At 36.7% G+C, this 15,163-nt stretch overlaps 3 protein-coding genes and 2 long non-coding RNA genes across 6 annotated transcripts; 3 read left to right on the top strand and 2 right to left on the bottom strand.

Annotated features, from left to right (window-relative positions):
- Nucleotides 1-598: 598 nt before the first annotated feature.
- Nucleotides 599-4,166, bottom strand: LOC103850764. The gene is made up of 3 exons (XR_629711.3): nt 2,292-4,166; nt 1,428-1,628; nt 599-1,338 (listed from the first exon to the last, which is right to left on the bottom strand). It is a non-coding gene; the product is annotated as an uncharacterized LOC103850764 (long non-coding RNA).
- Nucleotides 4,167-4,401: 235 nt separating this feature from the next.
- LOC103850763 (transcription factor HY5) lies at nt 4,402-6,388 on the top strand. Of its 2 annotated transcripts, XM_033285720.1 has the most exons (5): nt 4,402-4,648; nt 4,773-4,944; nt 5,032-5,188; nt 5,417-5,560; nt 6,175-6,388. In XM_033285720.1, exons 1-4 carry the CDS (start codon nt 4,552-4,554, stop codon nt 5,489-5,491), a joined length of 501 nt encoding a protein of 166 aa, XP_033141611.1. In that variant the 5' UTR covers nt 4,402-4,551; the 3' UTR covers nt 5,492-5,560; nt 6,175-6,388. The 2 variants fall into 2 exon arrangements, with proteins under 2 accessions (XP_033141611.1, XP_033141612.1); XM_033285721.1 differs by lacking the exon at nt 6,175-6,388 and having other exon boundaries at nt 5,032-5,230; nt 5,268-5,451.
- Nucleotides 6,276-10,012, bottom strand: LOC103850762 (WD repeat-containing protein 43). The gene is made up of 14 exons (XM_009127549.3): nt 9,840-10,012; nt 9,543-9,639; nt 9,319-9,462; nt 9,131-9,246; nt 8,902-9,056; nt 8,680-8,768; nt 7,843-8,386; nt 7,530-7,664; nt 7,299-7,435; nt 7,130-7,209; nt 6,926-7,040; nt 6,785-6,859; nt 6,528-6,690; nt 6,276-6,449 (listed from the first exon to the last, which is right to left on the bottom strand). Exons 2-14 carry the CDS (start codon nt 9,630-9,632, stop codon nt 6,424-6,426), a joined length of 1,869 nt encoding a protein of 622 aa, XP_009125797.1. The 5' UTR covers nt 9,633-9,639; nt 9,840-10,012; the 3' UTR covers nt 6,276-6,423.
- On the top strand, nt 8,409-9,292 carry LOC117132126. Its single transcript, XR_004455622.1, has 2 exons — nt 8,409-8,810; nt 8,879-9,292. It is a non-coding gene; the product is annotated as an uncharacterized LOC117132126 (long non-coding RNA).
- Nucleotides 10,013-12,680: 2,668 nt separating the features above from the next.
- On the top strand, nt 12,681-15,145 carry LOC103850760 (NAC domain containing protein 50). Its single transcript, XM_009127547.3, has 5 exons — nt 12,681-12,784; nt 12,815-13,191; nt 13,313-13,569; nt 13,668-13,772; nt 13,959-15,145. The coding sequence occupies exons 2-5, from the start codon at nt 12,972-12,974 to the stop codon at nt 14,460-14,462; spliced, it is 1,086 nt and encodes a 361-aa protein (XP_009125795.1). The 5' UTR covers nt 12,681-12,784; nt 12,815-12,971; the 3' UTR covers nt 14,463-15,145.
- Nucleotides 15,146-15,163: the final 18 nt, after the last annotated feature.

Below are 15,163 nucleotides of genomic sequence, written 5' to 3'. Positions count from 1 at the left end.
ATTTTTTATCACCGCAGACGACTGATAAATGGTCACTAAGTTTTGACAGTCATAAACGTTGCGGATATGAAAGTACCTTGAGTACTATTTTTATGGATTGATTATATATGTATCTTTTTTTGTTGTTATTTCACATGTTGATTTCTATTTCACCTGAAAGTTTTGTAGCTCTAATAAATCCATGCAAAATATCAAACTCAAACTTGATCAAGTCATTTATGATATGCGTGCAACTTGTAATATTTATAAGAATCATTTTCTAACATAGATATTTTCAATATTTTAGTTTAAAAATTATAAATGATTCTAGTTGTAATAATAATATATTCAGGTAATAATAGTATTATGGTAATTATAGGTAGAGATTTTTCTGCCTATAATATAACTTTGCTATATTTTCTATATTATTATTCAACTTATATTTTTTTTCTTTTCATATTTGTCAGTATAAATGTGTATATATATATATACATATTAATATTCACTTAAGATTCTAACATTTAGAAGACTTCATTGCTTGACAAAAAAAAAAAAAAAGAAGACTTCATTTAGAACGTTAGCAAAATTTTGAAGGCATCTAATTTTGTATATCATAAAATTGTTGCAACTCTTTTTTTATTGTTTTATAATCATAAAAAATGTTATCATGATGTACAGTTTATTGTTACGAACATAACATTTTAGATATTCCTACAACGGTGAAGAACATGTTAAAGAGATCGTTCAAATGGTGTGCTGTACATATCAAAGGAGTTTAATTGGAAGAATGCATACTAATAACAGAGAGCCACTTGCAGTCAGTCTACTGACGAAAGAACACGCACTGTCCACATGCTACTCACACACACTGTTTCACAGAAATACATTACTTCATAGCGTAAACGTGACTTTTTTATCTAAGCGGTCAACTCAACATGTGGCACCATCGTTACGGCATTTCCTTATTCCTTCATCGTAGAAGCAGTGCACTGAATCAAACTCCATAGCTTATAATGTCTTGACTTCCACCTTCTATATAGAAAATCGTTACAGGTCCAGTGTTATATCAAACACCAGATCAGGACTCATCAGCAATGGCTTCACACTCTTATCTCCTTACTTTCTCTATAAAAAATGTACCCTCACCAGAAGAACACGGTTCCACACTTTCCTGGACCTACCCGAACTTGATTCCTACCACCATAACACTTGCATCGCCACCAACTCATCTTAATTCGTTGCTACCTGACGGCTGGATTGCTTGGGCTATCAATCTGTTTGGATGAGTAGTTCTTAGGCGTTGAAGATAGCCCTGCTCGTTTCATAAACGCCACGTCCAGCACCAGCGGCAAAAAATGACTGTGACAGAGACAAAAATCACAGTGTCAAAAGCCAGAGCAATCGCTAATGGACTGCCGTAAACACAAATAGTGAGACGACATGCTGACATTTTATGCGTCCGTCTTATTCGCTGTTAGTTGCGGCATCGACTGGAAAATCAGTTAACAGCTTCACATGTGCTGTGTGTTGCTGTCAATAAAAAAAATTGATTTTGAGACAACAACAAAAGTATTATCTAGCCTTGTTACCTTGTTTATCATATTCATATTTGCTACGCAAGAATGATTTGCCCTGATTCCTTAGGATATCTGCAAAAAGCTTGAGATGGTTATTAATTAAACAAAGTGAAGCCCAAATATTTATCATAGTCAACACCTACGAATGAAGGAAAAGGCTCAAAGAACCAAGCACTGAATATAGAGACAGGTTTTTCATCTAAGCCTCTTTGTGGTCTAACCATTCTAAGTTGTTGATGCAATTAAAGCTTTCTATCATCTTAACCTCTGATCTAAATATCTATGACATGATATATTCGCAAAGTTACATATAGATGAGTAAGCAAACTCTTGCACATTAGCACAAACGAAAGTGTTAAAAGAATATTAATCTTCCACATATACTATTTCAGATCTGATTAAAATATATAAGTAGCATATCACCAAAAACAACAACCAAGCCGCAATCAGATCAACGAATAGATTATAGATATGTGTAGACTACCAGTGAAAGGAAAACATAACCCCACAAATCGATTTAAAGGCCAACCAAAGACAGATAAATAAATCACATCACACCCAGTTACAAACCCCACTCGATATGAAGTCAATTTCAAAAGAATCAAGCTATATCCAGTCGGTGTAGGGTTTGAAAGCCTTGACATCAAGTGAATTTGGTTATGTGTTTGTTGAATAGGTTACGAAGAAACACCAAATCAGTTTGGAAGACATGTAGAAAGATATAGAGAGGCTTACTTGAAAGTCTAAGACCAGTGATCTCATTCACTTAATAAGACATTTTGAAGTGCTTGGCATCAATGGAATGGGTCTCTTCGTATCAGATTCATAATACGTTTCATAAATGATTAATGAAAGAGATGGAGTGGATGATAAAAGCACATTGAAGCTTCTTGTAAATAGAGATTCTAATAGTTAAATCTATGACCATTTATGGTTTTGATGAATTGAAGAAAACAGTGCGAAATAAATGATAACCGTTACAAAGACGTTGCTCGGATTTGGAGAGATCCGAAGGAGGAACGCCATTGATGCAACAGAAGGATAGAAGAGTTATGAGGTGAAAACCTTTAAGCTAATGGGTCTGGTTCAAATATTCATAAGACCCTTAGAAATCAAAAATGATATAAGAAATGGGCCCATTAACACAGAATTAAAACATAATGAAAACAGATCGAAAACATAACTTGCCGATAGCTTTTTCAGAAGTGGACACGTGTCGATTTTTAGAATATGGTGAGGTGAGGTGGCTGCCTGTGGAGCCTTTCTGAGCTACTTTATTAGTATAGATATATTTTATTCTAAAATAAAATAATTCTATTATAAAGTATTCTTAGCTAATGGTATAAAACTAACTTTTTCATCTAAGATTGTCTCTTAATTTGTACCTTTTTTGCGGAGCCATGAAGAAAATACGAAGAGATTTGCAGACCAAGGGTGAAGGAGATTTGCTTCATTACGGACAATAAATACACTAGACCAGAAGTAATTACCATTCAGACTACACTGGTGATCAAGTCCTTAGTATCAGACGTTGGGCTTTGTTTCTTTGCTAGTTTTGTCTGTCTGTTTTTCTGTTTTGTGGCGTTTGTGATTTTAAGCCCATTTCTTATTCACATTTAGGTACCTTTTAACTTTAAGTAATGTTATAGAATTTTGTTATTACATTTCTACATCTATTCACCACCTTGCAAGATTCTGTATATTTCAGAGCTCATGTAAAACGAATATAGTCAAAAACAATAATATATGATACTTGTTTCATGCCTGGATTGTTGTGTTATTCATATGGGAACGTTTAGATTTATCTGAGTTTTGGTTAGCAAGTGATGATGACCCCTTAGATTCACATATCTAAAATGGCAAAATAGAGAGGAAGAAGATAGTGCAAATAGGCTGAGTTAAGATGGGGAAGAAGCAGCCATGCTTTGGTACACAAATGGTTTTAGCTGGGCTGGTAATCTGGTATTCACTGGCTTCTTCTTCTTTTTTTGGTCAAGTCACTGCTTCTCTAAGATCCCTTCTTTAACAAGACCCCCAAACAAGAAGCAATGACCCAAACATGCTGGGGGCTGTAGCCAGGCCCCCAGCTACAAAAAAAGTAGCTCCCAGCAAGAACATAAGTCACTTGACCAAAACAATTCACTTAGTAACCTCTTTTACTGTTTTACTTTTACATGAAGCATTACAAATGATATAGCGGCTTATAAGAAAGTGTGTTACATGAGAAAGAGAATAGTCATGTAAGGACATGTTTTAGGTTATAAGAAGTTGTTCATATTAGTAGATTTTGTCGAACGGTGTAGGTTGCGTGTTAGCTAAGGAACCCTGATTTCAATTTTTTTTTTTTTAATCTTTCCTTGCTGAAAAATCATCTCAGTTCCATACTTTTCATCTTCTCATGTTAATTTGTGATACCAACAGCTAAAACACGTTTTAGCGTGACTGCTAAACCCAAATGATAAATTCAAAATGATTTTGGTTCGGTTCGGTTCTGAAAGAAATTGATTGTCCGGTTCGTTTCCAAACCTAATCCAAAAAACATCACTTTTGAAAACACTGTCCCTACTCGTGGGCCATGTGACAGAATAAAAGAACTATGACCCAACTCTCTGTCAAAGGACAGAAACCATATGGGCCCACTGTCCCTTATAGGCTTTTCCATTATTTCATCAATCACCGTAAGATGCTTATCAGATCAACGGCTCATCTCTCCCCACGTTCCCATCTCATCTGCCTTTGGATCCTCACATTTCCTCAAGGCTCATTATCCTCCACGATTCACTCTTTACAACCGTCAGATCTACCTCCCATCTAACGGTTGTTACCAAACTAATCTTTTTTTTTTTGATCAACTACCAAACTAGTCTACAATTCCTTCCCGACATGACTCACAACTAGAACTTCTTGTCACTTCTGTAAACTCCCAAGTCCCGCCTCTTTTCTTCGATTCTTCATCACCAGCTTCCGACACACTCTCTCTCTCTCTCTAAAGAAAATGCAGGAGCAAGCGACAAGCTCTTTAGCTGCAAGCTCTCTACCGTCAAGCAGCGAGAGATCATCAAGCTCTAATCCGCATTTGGAGATCAAAGAAGGTACCTTTTCGATCATGCATTGGTTTCCTCAAATTAGGACAGCAACTTTTTGTCTGCCCGACAAAAAAAACCTCGAGATCTGTTATTTAAAAAAAGATCTCTCCTTTTGATTTTTTCGTTTCAGGAATCGAAAGCGATGAGGAGATACGGCGAGTACCGGAGTTCGGAGGAGAAGCTACCGGAAAAGAAGCCTCTGGATCGGCGAACGGTCAGGACAGGACACAGATAGCTGTCGGAGAAGGTCAGAGGAAGCGAGGGAGGACTCCGGCGGAGAAAGAGACCAAGCGGCTAAAGAGGTTTTACATTTTTTTTTTACCATTGACGGTTAAAAGGTAAATAATAAAATAATAAGTGTGATGGGGGGCTGTTTGGTAATTGTATAGGTTGTTAAGGAACAGAGTGTCAGCACAGCAAGCAAGAGAGAGGAAGAAAGCTTACTTGGGTGAGTTGGAGACCAGAGTGAAAGACTTAGAGAACAGAAACTCTGAGCTTGATGAGAGACTCTCTACTTTGCAGAACGAGAACCACATGCTTAGACAGGTACAACGTTGATTTTAATCTGACAATGTGTATGATTTGATCAGCCTTAGGATCTATTCATCAGATAGATTAGTAAATTTAAAAACTAAGGAGCTAATTCACAAATGTATGTAGAATCTTTAATGGTTCTTGGAATGATTATTCACTGTGATCTAATGGAATCTTTGGTTCTTTGTTATGTTTGTTGTTTTTTTGATAATTTTTTGGGTTGTGTTTTGGTGAATGCAGATTCTGAAGAACACAACAGGAAACAAGAGAGGAGGAGGAGGAGGAGGTGGTTCTAACGCTGATGCTAGCCTTTGATCTCCTTTTGTTCTTGTTCTTTTGCTATTTATGTGGATAAAATTTTACAGGGAATTGTATTAATAAATTACTAGATTTTGACCCGCGCTTTCAAAGCGCGGGTTTATTTTTGTTTTTTTCTTCAATTGATAAATATTTAGTAAATGTAACATTTTCATATATTTGTGTTTTATTTTATAAAAGACTTAAAAATTTTATCTTTATTTATCGTATTTCATTTTAAATGACTATTTATGTTAAAAAATTAAACTTTATTTTTTTAATGAATTAAATTGATATAACTCTGATAAATTAATTTTATTATGGGGTTAATATTTTAATTAAAAAATTATATACTTTTAATAAAGATTTATACTTTTCAATAAAAAAATTCAATTATTTTTATGAATGCTTAAATTATATTAAGAAAAGAAAAAAATAATAATTAAGAATAGTTGAAAAAAAATTATTTGAACTTGGACTCAATGGCCCAAAGGAAAAAAAAAAGTGAGAATTGAATCTGATTTTTTAATAGGTCCAAATGGCCCAAGAGAGATTTGATTTGGGCTGGATCCAAAAATAATGACCCAATATAGATTTGTTATTAATATTACTTAATTACCCTTAATGAAACATGTAATGTTAGTGAAGGAAACATGCCCCTAAGGTAATTATGACAATAGGATTCTGCTTTAATAGTATAGATTGTACAATTTTTATATTTGCAATGGGATGTGACTTGTGAGATAGTATTATAGAGTTATCTTGTAATCGTTAGATTTTTTTCTTAATTCTTTTTTTTTTCTTGGCTGGTCTGATAGATTTTCTTAATTCAAAAAGTTAATTTTGTTTTATGATGTAATTGTCTTACTAAGACAAGATTTTGAGGAATAACTGAAAAGGACAAAATCATGTGAAGAGTCAAAGCTTCTATCTCTTCTCTTCTACACTTATTATATCTCTTCCATCAAGGTATCATCTGAAAGTAAAAGAGTAGGCAAGATTCAGATTTAGAACATACTACTACACAAACCTATATGCAAAAGTCACTAATTACCTTTATCCTCTCCATCATCGCTGCTTAAATCTGATTCATTATCATCATTCTCACCATAGAAATGCTCTTCTACATCTTCTTCTTCCTCCTCATCTTCACTTTCATTATCAATCTCTTGCTCATGAACCCTTGTTTGTGTTTCATTCCCTGCAGCTTTATTGATCTGCCATAAAATAAAGGTGTTACTGAAACGAAAATAGCCATATATATCCTAATATCTTCGTCTATAGTTAATTAAGAAGATGATTGATAGTAACCTGAGCTGTAACAAGTTGTAAGCGCCCAGATAACTGTAGTAACGGTGGAAGAACCGTTCCTCTGGTCTTGGTAATCTGGGACAACAGTATTAACATATTATACATAAACCAAGCAAATGACTCTACTCTTTAACTCTTTACCTGATGCAATGTAGTAAGCAGCTGTTGGTTTTTTGGTTCTTGGGAAATGATGTAATGGCGATGATTCACCATTATGCTGTATATCCACGGAAGAAGATACTTTCCACCACATCCTCTGTTAAAAATAATTGCAACTGTGTTAAGACCAGAGAACCAAGAATGATCTAAGATCATTAGGAAACGAGTAAAGTAAAGAGAACCAACCTCGTCTGCCACATTGCAACCAGAGCTTCAAGAGTCTTGAATGCAGTGGAGGGTTCCATTGACAAAACAGCAGCCTTCAACTGCCAATACAAAACTTTTATATGACTACTACGATTGGTAGATTCCAATGAAATCTCTAAAGAAATGCGTCAGGAAGAAGTGAACATACCTTCTTTGGTGGTAGATAAGCCTCAAGATCAATTCCATCAATCACTGAACCAGAGGAAACACTGCTTGTCTCATCTGTACCTTTGAGTATCCCTAATGATCTCAGCTTATCCTCCATGCTAAATGTTTCTTCATAATCTGAAATTTCAAATTATAAAAAAGAATGAACAAAAAGGCACTGAAATATCTGATAGTTGACTTCAGAACACCGTCATGTAAGGTAAGAACTCACCGGCTTGACTTTGGTCAATCATGTCTATATCCTTATCAGATGAGTGTGGTTGTACACTCTTCTTCTCCAGCAGATCAGCAACTCGTGCGATTGGTAGCAAAGCATCCTCCGCATGTGCCCGGTCTAATGTTGTAACTATAAAAAAAATAAAATCATAGTCAGCCACTATTATTGATAGGCTCCACCAGATAATAATCTACTTAAACGTGATGTGGTTATTGTTAAGCAGCTGGCACTAATCAGAATCAAAAGCCAAGAAACAGACGACACAGTCTAATCAAATATGTAGAAAGTGCGGTTCCATATAAGATACCTTTATTATGAGCGCCGTGCCCCTTCTTAGACTTAGAAACTGACTGAGTGATGGGGAGAAGGATACCACTCTTGGAGGCATTAAGCACCAAGTCGTCACCAAACCGCAACACCATTCTCTGAAACGATGGTTTCACCAACAATCCAGACGCAATAAACGCATTCGCAGAGCCAGGCTTCAAAACTCCTTGCAACTTCGCAGCAAAGATTACAGGCAACGACCCCTTGTGCTGTTGTCTAACCAAAGAATCTTCAGTTGCTAACGAGACTTTTGTAGGTTTGGCATTCCCTAGCTCCTCAACGTTTGATCCGTACCAAAAATAACAGACGCCTACTTCTGAAATCGCTAAAACGTATAGCCCCTTTTCATCAGTTTCTTCACACCAAGTATCCAGGAAGACAGGAGGGTGCTCTAGGGAGAGGACACAGCTTGCTGACTGCTTCTTGGCACCGTCTGTTTTCCACACTGCAATGTATCTTTCACCAGCTGCAGATGAAAGGATGTGTTTTCCATCTTCGGTGAAAGCTACACAACGCACACCTCCCTGTATAGCATTAGAAAAACTGTAAACAACCTTCCAATGTTTAAAACAGAGACAAAAGAATACTCACTCCGTTTCTTAATAGACATGTATTTTTTGCTTTTCAATGTAAAATTTATTAGTTTTTATGTAATACGACTTTATATATTTATTATTTAGCAAATTGCTTTTTCTATTCGTTGATATTTGGTTAGGTAGATAATTATCTAGAAAATGTACAAATCAAAATATTTTATTAAACGTGTGTCCAACTCCAAAACGTCATATAATAAAAAAAAACTAGTAAAGGTACTCACAGGATGACCAGTAAACTTCTGTACTTTCTTGAGATCAGAGCACTTAAAAGTCTTCAACTGAGCAGATGCAGTGGCTAATACTTTACCATCTACAAATTGGGAGGAAACAAAACATCATCATCAGCAGGCAAGTACATGTTGTAGTCTATGCATGTTTACTTCAAAGTGGCTTTATAGACTAGTCAAAATATATTTGAAGAAACCAATGGAAGCACTACACACCTGGTGAAACAGATAAAGAAGAAACTGCTTTTGTTGAAGCTTTGAACTTTCTGATAAGATTCCCACTTTGTGGATCAATTTCACAAACCATCCCATCTGCTCCACCGCTGTATATGCAGGAGGCCTTTGCAGAAGATGAAACAGCATTCACGCCACTGCACAAACAGCATTCACACATCAGCAAAATTACAAAACATCATCGGTAAGTAAGCACATCAGTTACACTCACCCGGGATGACAGTCACTAATCCTCCATTTAAGCTGACCAGAAGCAACATCAAGTGCTAAAACATCTCCTCCACCAGTTCCCAAAACCAATATAGAAGTTCCAAGTTTTCTCTTCTTCTGAAAATAACAAGAATCAAACTTATTTTCAATTTAAAAAATTAAATAAAACAAAAGCCAAAGTCTATTAACCTTTCTCTCCAGAGACAACCACTTCATGCAAGTATAATCAACAGAGAGGTGACCTTTCCCACCGTTGGTATAAATGTTAGTCTCCTCTGAAGATGCAATATCAGCAAACTCTGTTTGGACCTGGCCCTTGACTGTATCCCAAATCTATACAAAACCCGAAAGAAAATAAATAAATTTAAAAATAGCAAAAAGATCTTTCCTTTGAATAGAAACTGAACAGGTACCTTGATACGGCCATCACCGGAGCTAAGAGCGAGATAGTCAAGAGCAGGGCTGAAAGAAGTCAACACATCCTTAATGTTCACCAAACTCATCTTTCACCTGACATTGTTTCAACCACACAATCAATTACAGACACTAAAAATCTCGACTTTAGCACTAAAAATCAATAAAAATGGGAACTTTGGTTCTTTTTCTATTAACCCACAACGAACAGCTCCAATTAAAGGATTCAAGTGTGCTGGGAGTTCATGTGAAGGAGAAAACTTTCCTACGGATAAAGAAAGAGACAAGAAGCTAACCAGCTCACACAGACGGAGGAAGAAGCTTTACAGAACCTTTCTCCAGCTTCCTCTGTAGGCGGAAGAGAAGAGAGAGGGAGAGCGTGAATGAGATTAGGGTTTTTAAGAGGTTTTTCCCTTTACTGTGTTTCGAAACGGGGAACGGGTAGTCAAATTATCAACTGTAATAATTAAAAAAAAAGAGTTAGGAAATAAAAGGGCAGTAATGGGCCTTACAAAACCTTTATTGGGCTTACACAAGAAAAGTTAAAAAGAGTCATTGTTATTTGTTGCTACAAACGATGCCAGTACAACAATCTTGGCCTTAACGACATCATTATTGGTTTCCTTAAGTTGGGTTCTTAAGGGTAAGATATCTTACCTTTTAACTAAAAAAGCTAAGGAACAGCCTTTAAATAAGAGACTTCAAAAAAGTTTCTTAGCGTTTTTAGTTAAAAATTAAGGAATCCTACGCTTTAGGACTTCAACCTAAGAGACACCAATAATGTTGTTCTAAAGCTTAGGATTTGATCCAAAATTAACTCATATACTAAGCGCGGTTCAAACGCAGCGGCTCTAGTTGCAGTTGTAGAAATTTGCAAAAATTTAATATAAAGTAAGTCAAACATGATTAAAAAAATTAACAAAAAATATGTTCAAAAATTAACTATAAGGAAATAAAATTAAAATGATAAATATATGCTTTTATAAATTGTAAAACCATAATTACATATCAGGAAGATGGAGAGGATGATGAGACCATGTCCAATGGTGATACTCCCACTTGAGTCCTTAACAATATTTTAAGCATATAATTTTTTTTTTTTTTCATTAGTTAAGGATTCGGATCTAAAATACTCGTCCAATGGTGATCCTGAAAAATGAGTCCTTAGGAATAAAATAATATTGTTTTAAAAAAAAATTAAAATTAAAATTTTATTAATTGCATTATTAAAAAAAAAAGATACAATGATTTAATAATATTCCAAAGAGAACTAATTATTAATCTTGATTACCAAATTTATTCCAAATGTTTTCGATCAAATCATTCTTCAATCGATCATGAGTTTGCCTATCACGAAGATCATTGCGGTCGGGAAATGTATCATTGAACAATGTAGGAATTTCGTTTAGGACCTCCGAGGTTCTGGAAGATTCTCCTTCTTGAAAATCTGAAATATTAACCCGGTTTGTATAACCATCTCGTTCATCTTTAACTATCATATTGTGTAGTATGATACATGCTCTCATAATCTTCCCTATCTTCTCTCTGTCCAATGTACGAACCGGGTTTTTCACTATCGCAAACCGAGCTTGCAATACTCCAAATGCCCGCTCGACATCTTTTCGGGCTGCTTCTTGCCATTTAGCAAATGACGCTTGTTTGGGACATTGAGGGAGTGTGATAGATTGGATAAATGTTGACCACTTTGGATATATACCGTCCGTGAGATAGTAATTACCTCGTTAAAGAAACAAAGCACGTACGCCCCAATCCTTTGAATCCTTTCCAAGTATTCCTGAAAAATAAATGAGTAAACAATCAACTTTCACACACTTTCAATATTTGTAATACATATGAGAGATGAAAAAATAAAAGGAAGTAACTCACCTAGCACAATAAGCAACACCAACCCTGACACTAAGCTGAAGACCATTAGCTTAGCTCCTGATTTCTTCTTTGTGAACTCGGAAACTTGCTTCTCAAGACGGAGTAACTTCTGCTCACGTTGATTCGCTTCACCCTTAACCGCATTAAGCTCCCTCTGAAACTCTCTCAGCTCCTCCTCCACCGCCACGTCCCACCATTTCCAGACGTGGCAGTCTCTATCATCGGCATTGGGGCACGTTATGTAACGTCGGTATGGATCTTTTGGCGTTTGGGAGTATCCGTGAACTGGCTCTGAACCACAGTAGCATGTCCTTGGGATGCCATCATCACCCTCTGCTGATGGTTCCCAGTCACTGGCTTCTGCATTCCACCGAGTAATCTCAGCTTCAGCCGCGTACATCTCACATTCGGCTTCAAGGAGGGAGGTTAAGTCTGGAGAGTGTGAGGATGAAGAAGGCTGGCTGTAACTGTATCGTCCCATGATCGTTTATCTGCAACCAAAACAAGTAAACACTTAGTTAAGGACCAATTAAATCAACAGCAAATAACAAGTAAGAACAACGTTAATCAATTACGTATGTTAAAGAACAACAACAAACAATGTTAAATAATCAAAAGCACATGAAGGAGAAGGTAGCAAACCAACGACAAGAAACAAATTTTAAGAAGAAAACAGCTAAGAAACGACAATCGATTAAGAAACAAACCCGATACGGTTTCAATCCGTATAACACACAGAGAGGAGATCCGAGACCGATACAAACCATAAACGTTTGAAAACCCTATCTAAACCCCCAAAGAATCCCTAAATCGATTTTGCCCCAAATATTTTTGAAACCCTAATTTGAAAATTTTCTCAAATCTGTCGGAATCCGAGAACCAAACCCTTAATACAGAACAAACAAGATGGAGAGTGATCTATAATCGATAAATCTACGAGTTAAAGCTTTGATTTACCTTACACGAGCCGAGGAAGAGAGATCGAGCAGAATCGTCTCGAAATCGCCTTATGTCGAGGAGGAGTTTTTTTTTTTGGTTTGGCTCGAGAATGTTTTTTTTTTTCCGACCCTACACAAACCAAAGATAAATTCCACCCACTCACCACGTGACACGTGTCTAAGGATTGAATCCTTAAGTCCGCTGCGACGGACCAATCCTTCGTCGATTTAACGCTAATAATAGTATTTAATTACAATTATGCTTAAGGATCTCTGTTATGGACCGGGTGAAATCCACCGTTGGACATGGTCTGATACGTAAGCCCAGGCCATGTTTTCCTTTTGCCATGCAAACGGTAGAAAAGTCTTACCTTTATTTACCGCGCAAAACAACATGTAGTTGAAGAAAACGAAACGTAGTCGTTTATAAATAAAGTCTGCGAAAGAAACAAAACTTTCTTGCGGTACAAGGTACCCTTATTTTGAGCTTCTCATTCTTATTTCTCCTCAGTCCTCCCTTTTCAACCTTTTCTCTGATCGAGTAAGCGATATAGAGAGGTTGGGAGCGGTTACAGATTAAAGAGTACAGTTTTTTTTAAGATAATGGGTCGCGGCTTAACGACTGATGGGGTTTTGCCGGCGTCGGAGGCAGTTCTGACGACTGCGACGGGAAGACCTATGGCTCCTGGATTCCGATTTAATCCAACCGATGAAGAACTCATTAGCTACTACCTAAAGAGAAAGGTTCAGCGCAAACCGATAGCTCTCGATCCGATTGGAGAAGTTGCTGTGTACAAGCAAGAAGATCCCTCTGACTTACCAGGTTCTTGATTTTCATCATCTGTTTCTTGGTTGCTTGTATTGTAATGTACTAGTCTTAACTCTGCGTTAAACCGTTCCTCTGTTGTTGTTTGTGATGCATTTGATGTTAACTATTGTTTCAGATCAATCGAAGATGAAGACAACGGAACGAGAATGGTTCTTCTTCACTACTCTAGAAAAGTACGGAGATAGTGGTTATGCAGTACGATCAACAGCCAAAGGCAACTGGCGCGAAAGAGGAAGAGAAAAGAAAATCAAGCGAGGAGGAGACGATCAGGTGATTGGCAACCGCAAGAGGCTTGTGTTTTTCACAAACAATCAAGCAACCAATTGGGTGATCCATGAGTATCAACTCGTCGACAATGATGGCCATGTTCAGGTGTTTTATTCTCTCTAATAAGATTCTTTTTTATTTGATTTCTTTCTTGATACATTTTGATCGGAAAAAAAAAATAATACAACTCTTTATTGGTGCAGACAGATGCGTACGTGTTGTGCAGATTGTTCGACAGTAGTGGAAGCATAAATGCACCCTTCTCGGAACAAGAGTGGGATGATGCTGATAATGAGAAGATTCAGAAGGTTTGTGCTTCTCAATACTCTAAAAGCTATATGCATCTTTGTGTTTCCATATTTACTTTGACTTGAGGCCACTGAGTGAGTGAGAGAGAATTACCATATTATTAGTTTACCGTAATTTGGCGAAACTGTTACAGTTTCTAATAAATCTACTGTAAAGTGGATCATGTAACTGTTGCTCTTGTGTAGGCAAGCAACTCAAGGAGCATGAACCTCTTTGACCTCAACGAGCTCCCTAGAGAGTTTGAGATTGATGATGACGATTCCAAAGCAGTTGATCAGGACGATAATAACAACGATGCATGTCTTCTTCCCTGTGTCCTCAACAAAGAAGCTCCACTCCCTTTCGTCCGATACAGACGCAAGCGCCAATTAGACTCTGACAACTCAATCCAAACCACCCCAAAAACCACCAGCGGTACTACTATACCTTATGTTGCCGCATTGCTGGAGCGGAGTGAACCAGAGCCAGTTGATGCAACAATGGTTGTGCCTACAAGCTCCTACAACGAGGAGCTGATCAAGGATCTGCACAAGGAGAGGCAGCAGATTGCTGTGGAGCGTGAGAGGTATAAGCTTGAGATGACGAATGCAGAAATGACGATAAGCGATCTTGTGGGGAAGAATGATGCACTGCGTACTGAGATTGAGGAGTTGAAGAAGAAGAACAGCAACAAGGAACAAGGCTCCTAAAGGGACACAACTGTGTGTGTGTCTCTTGTTTCTAATTTCTCTTGCTTATGTTTCATTGTAGTCTTAGGAGAGACCAAGTTAGTCTTGTGAATTGTGTGGACCTTTTGGGAACTATATAAATCTATAATCGCAGACAATTGTTAGAACCTGAGACATGTATAGTTCATGTATACTCTTTCTATATGAAATTAAGGCAAGAGACATAGACATTTACAGCACAATCTTCTCTTAGGAATTGCTAAAATGTATACTCTTTCTCCTGTCTTGTAGACAATTGAATATATAATAATATCACTGGATAAATTTGATATATATTGTCACTCAATCATACTGCTTTGATCAGTCTAAACAAAACCGCATCATCGATAAATCAAAAAAATGGCAAGAGGAAACTATAGAGATATTCACAAGTATGGCATGTCAAACAAGTAATGGACCTTATGGTCTCTCCTCCAATCACGCTTCACACATGATCAGTTTAAATATATCTGCATCATCTTAATAACAATTATGTGTTTGGAAGACCACGTCTTTGCCTCATATGGGTAACGCGTTAACTAATCCAAATTGACCAAAATAAGTCTTCTCTATATCATTTTTGTATTAATATTTTCTCTAAGATACGTATTATAATAATAGTCTACTTGTAAATTCCGACACTTATTTAACAAAAGCTTAATATAGTTCTCTTCTTCAAAACT

The sequence above is a fragment of the Brassica rapa genome, chromosome A02, assembly GCF_000309985.2.
Source record: "Brassica rapa cultivar Chiifu-401-42 chromosome A02, CAAS_Brap_v3.01, whole genome shotgun sequence".
Taxonomy (NCBI): Eukaryota; Viridiplantae; Streptophyta; class Magnoliopsida; order Brassicales; family Brassicaceae; genus Brassica; species Brassica rapa.
The sequence above is the reverse complement of the archived record's forward strand: the minus strand, read 5'-3'. Positions and strand labels throughout refer to the sequence as shown.